Genomic DNA, 12606 nt, shown 5'->3' with positions numbered 1-12606 from the left:
GCTCTTTGTCTGAATCAATCATAAACGCCAAGGAATCATAAAAGGAAAAAATAGCAAGGGAAGAAATTGTAGGGTCTCAGTTGCAATGAGAAGCAAGGAAAAGGAAGAGTGGAACTTACACTTTTCCTGGAGAGGTCTTAATCAGTTGCAATCCAGAACAACCTTAAGAAAGCCATGAGACCTAGGCATCCCTCAGAACGCTTATAGCATGAAAAATAAATTCCCCAGGTCGATACCAGGAAGACAAAATGTAGAATTCAAGTCTACTGGGATTGTACCCAGAGCAAACATCAGCCTGGTCACAGGGAAAAACCTAAAGCTGGAATGACTTTCTACATAGCAAGGCAAAAGAGACAGCTGAACATCTTTCCCAATGCCAGAGTGCTACCAAAGTTGCCCATTCCTCATGTAATACAGAACAGAGCAGATTACATTTCTACATAGAGCAAATGATTATAACTGCAACAACTATTTTTTATAGATGAGAAAATCTGACCACCCAAAAAAGAACACACGTTCCTAATGTCTTTTTCATTCTGTGCCCCTCAATCAATTATCTAATATTTTAGTACAGAAAAGCAAACATTAGAACCTACCTAAATTATGAAGATCCTTTTCTCTTTCCTCCCATCTGAGAGGATCAACATATGCAGAGGACAGAAGAAATCGCTTCCCTAAAAGCACAATAAAAACAAGTTAGTTGCAATTGGTGCTTCACACAAAGCATACGTTAACATACAGTTCTTTAAGCAATGGCAACATGGAACAGACCTTGCTACTTGAATGTTAACAGGCTTTCCTATAAGAAGATTGGCATATTTGTCAGCTTAGTTCAACGTTTTAGTTTAGAAAGATTTTATTTATTATTTTATTTTACATTTTTATCAATGATCTAAATTATTTAATTACACCCTTGTTCCTAACTTAACAGCTTTGAATTCCATCAGAATTCCCTGCATCTGAGTGGATGGCCCATTCTTGTGTTTGTCCTGCCCTGTATCATTGAGGTCTCACAGTCTTCTGGCTGTTTTATTTATATTCTTCTTTAGCATACTGCTCCTCTACAATACAAAAGGGACTAGTTTACATCTAAAAAGTGCCCTAAGTGATCACACATTTAATTGTTGATCTCATACAAACATTTTTTTACAATTATTTTCAGTGTAGGAGGTGTTTTTGTTTTTTGAGGACTCCAGTGGGAGCCTGCTCTTAAGATGACCATTCAGCATCACAGGCTCCAGTCTTGTTAATAACAGGACACCCGCACCCTATCCTTTTCAGAAGAGTCTCAAGCCCATAACATTTTTACCTTCGAGTACAAAAGGCACATTTACATTTTTTGAAGTATTTCTCGTAAATAATTTTATTGGACTTTTCCCTGTTATTTTATGCTAATCTTGTGCTGAACCTCTTCACAATTGGAATCGCTTCAATATGGCCAACTCTTTGCTTGGTAAGGATTGTGCATTCCCTTTTTTCTTTCTGTGTGTGAGCGGGCGAGATGCCAGTTACACTTCTCTTGCAGTTGGGAGCAGCGGAGAGACGTTGTAAGCATTCACCAGGCTCCAGAACAGGTACATAGTCCACATGCTGGATGAACACCCAAGCCTTGGCACACAAAGGTAGAGTTTATGTCACTGAGAGAGAAGTAGGCTGGTGCAAATCTAATGCAAATAGACTTTTCTCACTGCGCTTAGCTCTTTAAGAAAAACATTGCTAGTGCTGTATAACTCCCTCCCCGGTGACTGTATGGCGACCATACTTGCCAATCGGCATAGTGCTTTGCAGTGCCTTAAAAAAAAATTGAATGAAAAGTTAATCAAGTGCTTTACTCTGCAGTGCATTTGGTATGCCTATTATGTCCACTGAATGACAAGGCTTTAACCTGGGATATGCTCAGGGTGTGCAATACATGAAAAGAGGACTGTTACATTTGTACCATCTAAGCGAATTCATGGTTTAGATGGGACAGTTAATTGCAAAAGTTATTGTAATGTAATTTTATGTGGTGCCATAAAATTCGTTTTTCATGTTTTATGAACAGACAAAACAATGTTCTTCTTCATATAATCTAAGGATACAAAAGTCTCTTCAAATCTAAGTATGTACAATGCTACCGACGCCCTGGTAGATGAATTCCCAATGAATTGTATTCCATTTTTACTTGTATTTCAAAAAGCTATTAATGATGATGACAGCATCAATTGTCTGCAGAGTAATTTGTCCTGGTCGGTGCCTCGCAGCAGCCCATCACAAGCACTGGGTCTACCTCACCAGGCCCCCACTGCTAGGCTGGATGCCTATCTCTTTACATCCGCATGACCTGAGCAGCTGCCAAAGAGTACTTCAAGACATTTTATTTCTAGTCTCATTATGCTATTTAAATACTTTAGACAAAATATGTAAAACTGCATAAACCCATGTGTTTCCAGCGATGTTAACATTACATTTCGAGAACAATCAGATTTGTGTTTATTTTGGACTTTAAAAACAATTATTAGTTTACAATACCTTCGTTTTAATATTTTTGAACAAAAAAAAGATTACATAACTATTAACAAGCTGTCAATGCAAGACCTAGTGGCTTTACCAATGCCTGCTCGCAGCTTCACTTTGCATTTAGCACTCCATGGAAGCCCATGCTTTTCCTTGCTCTTCCCCCCCCCCCATCCCCAGTTGTTTGTGTAGCCTGTGGGAGATCTATTAATACTGCCCACACACTCATCGCAATGTTTTTGTATGCATTTATTTGGTTATTTTTTAAGAAGGCATGGCAGCAGCAAAGTTCTGCAGGGCCACTAGCATTCTTTACTGTCACTCTTGGGCACCTTCATTTCATTTTTTTGTGCCCAGATAGTCGCTCTATTTTTACTCCCATGCCCGCATAGCGAGCAGGTTCATTCCCTTTTTTTGATATTCGCACACAATTTTTCTCCCTTTCCTGTCCCCTACACGCTCCCGTCCCTCTTAGTTTATTATTAGTTATTTTTTTATGAGGGCTTGCGTCATTTTTTGCACCCACTTGCACTTGTTTCTTTTATCAAATCAGGCTAACATGGTCGTCCACCATGTTAGGTCGAAAAATAAAAAAAGAATGGTCGTAATGCGTATACCTTACATGTGCACATTCCGGAGCATTTTGGAAAATGGTTTTCTTTAACAGAATTCACTGCACAATATGTGGTAGATAATTATTCGCATTACAAAAAAAAATACAAAAAAAAACACTGGCAAGGTCAACAGCTTCGCCTTTTGGATCAGGGGCCTAATGGTTTTGCCAAAGTGTGTTTTGTCTATTTAGTCCACATTTGCAGCTCCATTTATAAGAAACACAAAGTCGCAACATCTAACTTTAGAGTGAAAGCTTTTATTTGTTGAGTCACGTTGTTGGAGTAACCAAGGACAAACGTGATAGTGATTGCAAGAGACATTTTAAGCTTCAAATGGAGTTTCCAAACTTAAAGCAATAAAATAACTAAAGACTAATTAGCGTTGTTACAGGTAGGGAACCAAATAGACTACATTGGCCAGGGCTATGTCACACACCAAATATACTTTTTAAGATGCCAACAAAAAACGTTTTAGGAAATATTTCACAATGTATAAATAATTATTCTAAGCAGAAGTTAGTTATCCCACAGCCACAATCTGCAACATTGTTCATTTTCTCTTTTAAGGTTTGAATGATAAACAATTCTTCCTTTATTATTGGATGCACAAACTACAGCCATATCTGACAGAAAATGAAGTTGAAAAAGTTCGCTGTTCTTTCAATATCTAACATAAACAAGCATTGGCATAGCCAATAGATCCCACCTATGTAAGAGCTACTGGCTTTGCTAATATGTTTTAGCCACGTTGTACACCAGCGTGGTTGTTATTCAGCATGTCTAAAAGTTGGTGGGGTAAAGGATTGTGGCTTGGGGTGTCCTAAATTGGAGTAGCGTGGAGTGCTGTGGAATGGTGTAGAGGGATGGAACATAGAGCTGAGGGAGTGTTGTGGAGGGAGTAAAGTGTTGTACAGTGGAAGGGAGTAGAGTGAAGTAGAGTTGAGTGACGTAGAGTGGAGTAAAGTGTCAGAGTGGAGTGGCATGAAGTGTTGTGGTGTAGAAAGGAGCAAATGGTCGTAGAATGGAATGGCATAGACTGACGTAGTGGAGGAGAATGGAAAGGCATAGAGAGTGGAAAGGCATAGAGAGAGTGGAAAGGCATACAGAGTGGAAAGGCATAGAGTGAGTGGAGTGGTGTGTCATAGAACAGAGTGGAGTAAAGTGGCATGGAGTGGCATAGAGGGAGTTGCATAGAGCGCCGTAGAGTGGAGTAGTGTTGTAGAATGGCAAGGAGTGGAGTAGAGTTTAATGGAGTAGAGCATCAGAGTGGAATATCGTAGAGTGCAGTGGCATAAAGTGTTGCATACTAGAGTATAGTGGTGTAGAGTAAGGTGGTGGATGGTGCATTGGCGTAGAGTGCAGTGGTGTAGAGTAGACTGTTTCAGAGTAGAGTGAAGTGGCATTTAGTGGAGTGGTGCAGGGTAGAGTGCATAGGTATGTAGAGTTCAGTGGCGTGGGATGCAGTGGTGCAGAATAGATTAGAGTGGTGTGGCATGAAGTAGTGGCACAGAGTTAAGTGGTGCAGACTACTAGAGTGCAGTGGCGTAGAATGCAGTGGGGCAGAGAGCAGTGGCTCAGAAAAGTGACGCAGAGAAGTGGCGCAGAGTAAAGTGGTCCAATGTAGATTAGAGAAGAGTGGTGCTGAGTAGAATAAAGTGGCGTAGAGTACAGTGACATACTGTGCAGGGGTGTAGAATGGCATAACATGCAGTGCTGAAGCGTGCAGTGGCATACAGTGCAGAAGTGTAGTGTACAGTAGCGGAGAGTTCAGTGGTGGATAGTGCAGTCTTGCACAGTAGAGTGTCGTATAGTGCAGTGGCATAGGGAAGAGTGGTGCAGAGTAGAACAGAGTGGTATAGAGTAAAGTGACAGAGTGGCATTGAGTTCAGTGGTGGAGAGTCAGTCTTACAGAGTAGAGTGTCAGAGTGAAGTGGCACAAAGTAGAGTGGCGCAGAGTAAAGTGGTGCAGAGCAGCTGCGTATAGTACAGTGGTGCAGAGTAGAATAGAGTGGTGTAGCATTCACTAGTGTAGAGTGGTGCACAATGTTGCAGAATAGAGTATAGTGGCACAGAGTGCAATGGTGTAGAGTAGATGCGTAGAGGGCAGTGGCACAGAGTGCATTGGTTTTGAGTATGCATAGAGTTCAGTGGCATTAAGTAGATTGCTTCACAGTAGAGTGAAGTCGCATAAGTGGAGAGGTGCAGGTCAAAGTGGAGTGGAGCAGAGTGGCATGATGTGATGCAGAGTGGATTAGAGTGACACAGAGTGCAGTGGTGTAAAGTGGACTAAAGTGGCTAGAGTGCGGTGGCATAGAGTAGTTTGTTGCAGTGGTGCAAAGTAGACTACAGTGGCTTGAGTGCAGTGACGTAGAGTACAATGGCATAGAGTGCAATGGTGCAAAGTGTTGCAGAGTAGAGTGAAGTGGCGTAGAGTGGAGTGGTGCAGGGTAGAGTGCACTGGGGCAGACTGGATTGACGCAGTGTAGTGGATGTAGAGTGCTCTGGTGGAGAGTAGAGTGCAGTGGCGTAGATTGCAGATTTGCAGAGTAGACAGTCACAGAGTGGTTTGGTGTTTAGTGGAGTGGCGTGGAGTGCAGCAGCAAGAGTGGTGCAGAATAGAGTGGCGTAGAGAGCCATGGCCTAGTGTACCGTGGTGCAGCATAGATTAGAGAGGTGTGGAGTGCAGTGATGTAGAGTACAATGGCGTAGAGTGCAATGGCACAAAGTGTTGCAGAGTAGAGTACAGTGGCATTGAGTGCAGTGGTGCAGAGTAGACTACAGTGGCGTAGAGCACACTGATTTTGAGTAAAGTGGTGTAGAGTGCATTGGTGTAGAGTGGAATGGCACAGAGTGAAGTGCCCCCCAAATACAGTGCCGTAGAGTAGTTTGCTTCAGAGTAGAGCTGAGTGGGGGACAGTAGAGTACAGTGGCATAGATTAGAGTGGCATAAAGTGCAGAGTAGAATAGAGAGGCATAGAGTGGACTGGCATAAAGTGCACTGGTATGGACTGGTACAGATTAGAGTGCATTGGCGTAAGTGCAGTGGCATAGAGTGCACTGCTGCAGATCAGAGTGGTATAGAGTGGAGTGGCGCAGACTAAAGTGGTGTAGAGTGTAGTGGTGTAGAGTGCAGTGGTGAAGAGTGCAGTGGTGAAGAGTGCAGTGGTGAAGAGTGCAGTGGTGCACAGTACAGTAGAATGGGGTAGAGTGCACTAGCCTAGAGTAGAATGGTGTAGAGTAGAGGGGTGTAGGGTGGAGTGGTGCAGAATAGAGTGCAGTGACACAGTGTGGAGGGTCGTGAAGCGGAGTGGGATAGTGTGGAGTGGTGCAGAGTAGAGTGGAGTGGGGTAAAGTGGAGTATGCATGGTGTGGTAGCGCACTGCCATTACAGACAACACATCTTCAACTGAAATGACCATTACATTTGCACAGACATACAGTTTTACTGATAAAAGTATACAACGCACAAACAGTAACATTTGGAAATGTCATCACCTTGTGTGTTGATCTGTTTTGATCGTATTAAAATATTTGCTTCCACCACACTTCAGAATTACCAAAAATGTGCTTCATTTGTGCTTTTCAAAATCTGATATATTCTGAAACATCTACACAGTTCATTTACAGGCATTTAAATGTTGTTGTGTGCTAAGAAAAAAATAACATTGTAAAGCCTTCCTCAAGAATCATCTCATTAGACAGCATGTTTGTCACATAAATCCTCTCACTTTGAAGTCAGAGAAAGAATAGTAAACACCAAGCTCCCTCGAAAACAGAGCCTGACATTTGACCTCTGCCTTTGAATGCACAGCAAACGTGACAAGATTTAAATGCTTGTTTACAGAAATTCAGTACAGGCCGAAGAATACAGTGAATAGGTTTTGGGCAAGGGAAGCGACAAACTCAACCTGGACAGCCTAGAAAAAATAGGCAAATTGAATGCAAGCAAATATGAGTTACAAACCACAAAGCCAATGGTAAGCAATGGGCAGAATGCATTTCAAGGGAAGCTTTCCAAAGGTCCACAAGATTTCGTTAGCAAACAGGCTTTGACCTATAAAGGATTGCAGTGCTTCACAGCCAAAGATTCCTAAGCAGATATAAAAAATATATAGACAAACTGTAATAGCTGTTACAACGAGAGTCCATTAAAGTCCAAATGTTAGACCAAATTGTCCCGGAAAACTGTTCTTGCTTACAGATACAAAGGATTATTTCATAAAACGTTGTGCAAGGTTTGGGGAACTTCCAGACTATTTATAAGAGGGCTGTTGTGTGGAGTTGTGAATAAGAAAGGAAAGTCATAGCTTAACTGGCACAAATCAAACTTTGATGTAACCACTCTTTAATAATATTCGGGTCATGGATAATCTCCCAGAGAAAAGGACACAAATGTTGGTTTATTTGGGAGAGGTGGAAAGATCTTATATTGTCTTATCTTAGAAATACTGAAAACATTAAAGAAGCCAAAAACCCTACAGAGTGGACCAGAAAATTAAACAGTTAGAATACTTACCAAGTAGAGATTAAAATAGAAGGCTACCTGCACTTACATTGGCTTTAATCACAAGGACTAGAGAATTCCACATGATTAGGAGACGTACAAGCAACCTACCCTATAAAACAAACATAAAGGCTTTTTGGACAATTCCAATGTGACTATTAACAAATTTTCTTTACATCTAATTTTGCTAGCACAGAACAATTCTCTAAATAACCAAAACAATTGAATGAGAAATTGAAAGCATGAAGCAAAAAAAAAAAAAGAAATGCAGATAAACAAGGATGAGTGGAATAAGGCATTAGAATGCGTTAGAAGCCATTAACAAAAGGATTGGAATCTATAAACAAGAAACAGACGATCATAAATTGATAAAATTCCGACAATATTATAAACTGCAAACCTGACAGTCTACACCGACAAGATTATTACAAAACAAAAAAAAGAAAACAAAATATATATCTGCCCTCATCAGATTTTAGCAGTGAAGATGACAGGAAAAAGGAAGGCACTGAACATGCCAGTCACTAATGCACATAACAAAAAGTCAGGAAGCACACAGGATCAAACAGAACCCATTCAGAAACTAGACACGCCTAAGGATAAATAATCTGAAACACATTAAGAAGATCAAATGAGAATAAGAGCAATAAAGTGAAAGAGTCAACCAAGCACATACAGAGGGCCTTTTTTGGGAGGACCATCGAAGAAAGAGAACCACCTAGAGAGGACAGAGGAAAGACCCTGCAGAGAAAAACGAGAAACCCATAACTTACTTCAAAAGAGTGCATCATTTGTACTAGCAGCAAACACACCAAAATATAAATCTAAAATAGAATTATACAAATCTATGCCTAACTTAAAGCTTAAATATCTTAACTATGGAATATTAAACTAAGAAAAAAGGCACAGAGGCATGTGAGCATAAAGGGCTAAAAAAGAAGTCTAATTTTAAAGCCCCTAAAGTGCATTACTTATTTAAAAAACTGGTATTAACAGATTTTGAAAAGTTTGCTTAAAAGATAAAGTACAACTTGAACAAACATATGCATAAAGAAATTAAGCTAAAACCAAGAAATCACAATTGAGTGTCAGACCAGTGCTCTTTTAATTTGTATTAAAAAAAGCTCAGAGAGCACATACAATATGAAGGAATATATCCGTTAATGATTCAGGCTTTTACATCATAATATAGTTATTAAGGAACAAACAAGACAAGCTCTCATGGATTGTTGGACTACAAGGAAAATAAAGAATTAAAGAACTACCAGCACAAACACATACCCAAGAATTCCAATTGTCTACTTACTTCCAAAAAACCTGTGTGGTCGTCTAAGCAGCACAATTATCTCATCCACACAGTCAATACAAAAACCATTACAAAAATATGTTGTTTCTTCCGTCCACTGCACAAGAGGAATACACCTACATCCAAGACACCACACATTTTCTCAATAAACTGCAGAAAATACTTATCAAGAACAGTGAGGAACTGTGGCCTTGTACTTTGGATGTTATAGCAATATTTAAATGTCCATTTCCCACCGCAATGGTATAGAAGCAGTAGATTTTAATCTCCAGAACAGGCAAACACTATGGATGAATAAAGCATCTCTACAATTGTTTAATTATACATTTTATTTCAATGAGTATTACCTTCCAATCTCTAAAATCTCTATGGACCAGTGAGCTGTGCCTTGTTATGATAACACAGCTATGGAAAAATCTGATGAGGAACACATGTTGAATAATGTCAATTCAAATGCATAAGAACTCCCCCAGTAAATTTAGACAGGAGAGTTGTGTGTTTTCCTGTTTCTTGTTTCCTGATAAATTAGTGTATCTGGGTGGAAGAGAGGAGCTTTGATTCTTGTGCTCCTCGTGCTCCACTCTCCAGAGCTCCCACACTCCTGCTACGCCGTGTGTCACATCAGCATCCAATCTGCCTTTTGCCGGAGTTCATTCTGTCTGCCGCTGGTCCCGCCTGCCCACTAAAGCCACCTGCCCGCTGCTAGTTCCCGCTGCTGCTGACTGTCGCCTTGATACAGACTGACGGTGAGGGGTAGATGGCGAGCTGTGGGTGCATGAAGTTTTATCGGGCCAGGTTTTGGGTAGGGTGCGGATTTGCATGGCGAGAGGAAGAGTAAAGGTGCAAGTGAGCAGGCAGAGGTGGGGGATAACGGCTTGGGGTGGTGGCAGTAAACATTAGGCTGCAGGCAGCTCACACAGCGTTGAGGTGGCTGGCATTAGGCCAGTGTGGCTTCCACGGACGAGGATGCTTTGATCTGCTCTGACCGTGGGCACCACCATGAGTTGAGGTAGAACAAGAGAGGCCTCTACAACAGTCTGGTGTAAGCAGAAGGGTTCTAGTGGTACTACAGATAGTTAAGCAGCAACATCCTCAGCAGCAATTATGACTAATACCATTGATCAAGTAGTGGTGCTCTTCCATCCACTGTTAACGCCAGTAAATTCCAGCCAAGAGTCACTGGCGAATTTTAGGACCAAGTTTGACTACTTAAAGCACCAACGGGTATCCTGTTAACTTATTTAAAAAAATGTAGATGGCTTGCAAACCCCTTTACAACCCCAGTCACTTAGTGCTGTGGAACTAGGCCTGAAGGTGACACAGGGTAGCTTAGGGGTACAAGCACCTCTGTTTTCAAAGAAAAAGTTGGCCTTCAAATTGGAGAACTAGGCAAGAAAGAGTACAGAAGTTTGAGTAACGAGGCAATCTCATACAACTGGTACGCCACTAGGAAACAGTGGAACTGAGGCCTCACAGCTTTAAGAAACTAAAGCTCTCGAGGCAGATGTTAATAGTTTAACTGGCATAGAGCCTACAAACAGCATCCGGGAATCTAATGGCTCCCTGGGAAAAAATAAGGACATTCAGGTCACAGTAGAGATATATCATTCACCTCATAGTAACATTATTATGGCTCCTACTCCAGGAGGTCAGGAGGAGTTCATTTCAATGGCCTCAGCTTGGGTACCAGATCAATTAAAGGATAAAAGTGCGGCTCCATGAGCTAGGCCAAGAAGTAGAAGTAGAGCACTCTCAGTGGGGTCCCCAGATGAGGTTTTTCCTGCTTCTCAGGCCAAGTCAGTGGCATGGCGGAAGGAAAAGAAATCTTCAGAAGGATCTCACCTATCGGCGAGTCCGAATAACTCCTTTCAGTCAGACACCTTTCAAAGTAAAAAGCCTTTCCTAGAAGGGAAGACAAATAAAACATGGGACGTCTTGCTCCGTTCTTTTCAGGCAGTAGCAAACGCTTTAATGTATCAGTCAAGCAAATTAGATATACAGGTTGATCTTGTAAACACATTGGCTATTTATGTATTTGTATGTATTTTGTTTTTATAAAGCGCATTCCGGCCATAGCATCGAAGCGCTGAGCAACACTCAGTAGAGTGACCAAAAGGAGAAACAGAAAAGAAAAGGAATAAGATTACTGAGGAAAAAGCCAGGTCTTTAGTTGCTTCCTAAAAGGACAAAAAAATTATGTTCCTTCCTGATCGTCATTGGGAGCAAATTCCAGTGTTTGGCAGCAGCCACTATGAGTAATTTATCGCCCCATCTGACCTTACGAGTGCGAGGAATATCGACCAGGTAAGCTCCTGTTGATCTAAGCTGACTACTTGGAACATACCAGCGTAAATTTGACGTCAGGTATTCAGGTCGGCGCATATATAAGGACTTATGCGTCACACATATCATCTTAAAGATAATGCGCTTCTTGACCGGTAACCAATGTAACTGTCTCAAACTACCACTAGCCGAAGCTGAGCGGGGAAAATCTAGTATTAGTCGGGTTGCTATATTCTGAATTAATTGGAGTTTACTGAGCAAGGTTTTGTTAATATTAAGCATTAACGCATTACGATAGTCCAATTTAGAGATCACTAAGAGCAAGGGACACCGTAATTCTGAGCTCCTTTTGTAAACATGGAAAAACCTTTTTCAGAATTTTAAGAGTCCAGAAACAGGCTTTGGTAATGGAGTTAACTTGCGCCTTGAAGGATAGGCCATTATCAAAGATAATCCCAAAATTCTTAGTGAAATTTATGTTACAGCAATTGACTCAAAAATAGGTGCATTGAATTTACTGATCCAAAAAGCCCAAGGGGAAGCACAAACTGTTTCTACTTGTGCATGCAGTCCGATACTGGATAAACTGGGATGCCTACCAGGTATACTGGACACTGTGTTAAACATTAAGCTGCAGCTAAAAACGGACAACCAGGCAGGACAAAATCTTGAAGGACGCAATCCAGTAATAAGTGTTACCAAAAAGCCACAACAGGACGCCATTCTAGGCAATGCTGAACAACATATAATTATTAGCGGCCGGCCTTTGGTGATCAGTCAGCCAACAGTGACTATTCGCAGATAAATTACTAACAACGAAGTTCTTAAGTAATGCTGCTCAACTGAGAGGTAGGAATTTCAATGAGCAAGTCAGCTGGGTTCCACAGCCCTCTACTAATAGGTCCCTTGAGAGAATTGGAAGTGGCGCGAGGAGCAGGCAACAAATGCCTCCAAACTACAATTTGGGGACTAGTGAGCTTGATTCAACTTTTGTTTTAGCGACAATCTCACAGAGACTACTCTTTCTTTGAAAAGATAGTGCAAGAGGCTTAAAATATCCCATAATAAAAAGTAGCCTCCAGCTTGGGGAAAGTGCAAACAGAACAGACAGATCAAGTTCATTCTATTTTTAGACCTCTGGTGGGGCCCAAAGAGCTTGCTCCTAATTTGGGAGGAGAATAGGTCCCGTTCGTTCTAGCAATTTCTGCCAATGTAAAGGATAAGGATTGCAATAGATGCAACAGAAGGTATTACAAACATCTTAAATTCCTCTGGGCAGCAAATGGTTACAAATTTAAAAGCCTCCGACTTACTTCTGCAGAGCAAATTACACCAGTGGGTGACTTGAGATCAATTGGGGGTATTTACAGCGTCGTGAGACCCTATGGGTGATTGGCCACACT

At 41.3% G+C, this 12606-nt stretch overlaps 1 protein-coding gene across 1 annotated transcript in view; it reads right to left on the bottom strand.

The window, feature by feature from the left end:
* MRPS27 (mitochondrial ribosomal protein S27) overlaps positions 1-12606 on the bottom strand; it is a 260540-nt gene that overhangs the window by 212633 nt on the left and 35301 nt on the right. Inside the window, exon 2 of the mRNA XM_069224131.1 lies at positions 597-674. Within this exon, the coding sequence (XP_069080232.1) occupies positions 597-674 (78 nt within the window). The remainder of the gene's footprint in view (positions 1-596; positions 675-12606) is intronic.

The sequence above is a fragment of the Pleurodeles waltl genome, chromosome 1_1 (assembly GCF_031143425.1).
Source record: "Pleurodeles waltl isolate 20211129_DDA chromosome 1_1, aPleWal1.hap1.20221129, whole genome shotgun sequence".
NCBI lineage: Eukaryota > Metazoa > Chordata > Amphibia > Caudata > Salamandridae > Pleurodeles > Pleurodeles waltl.
Note: the sequence above shows the minus strand (reverse complement) of the source record. Positions and strands in the feature narration are given on the sequence as shown.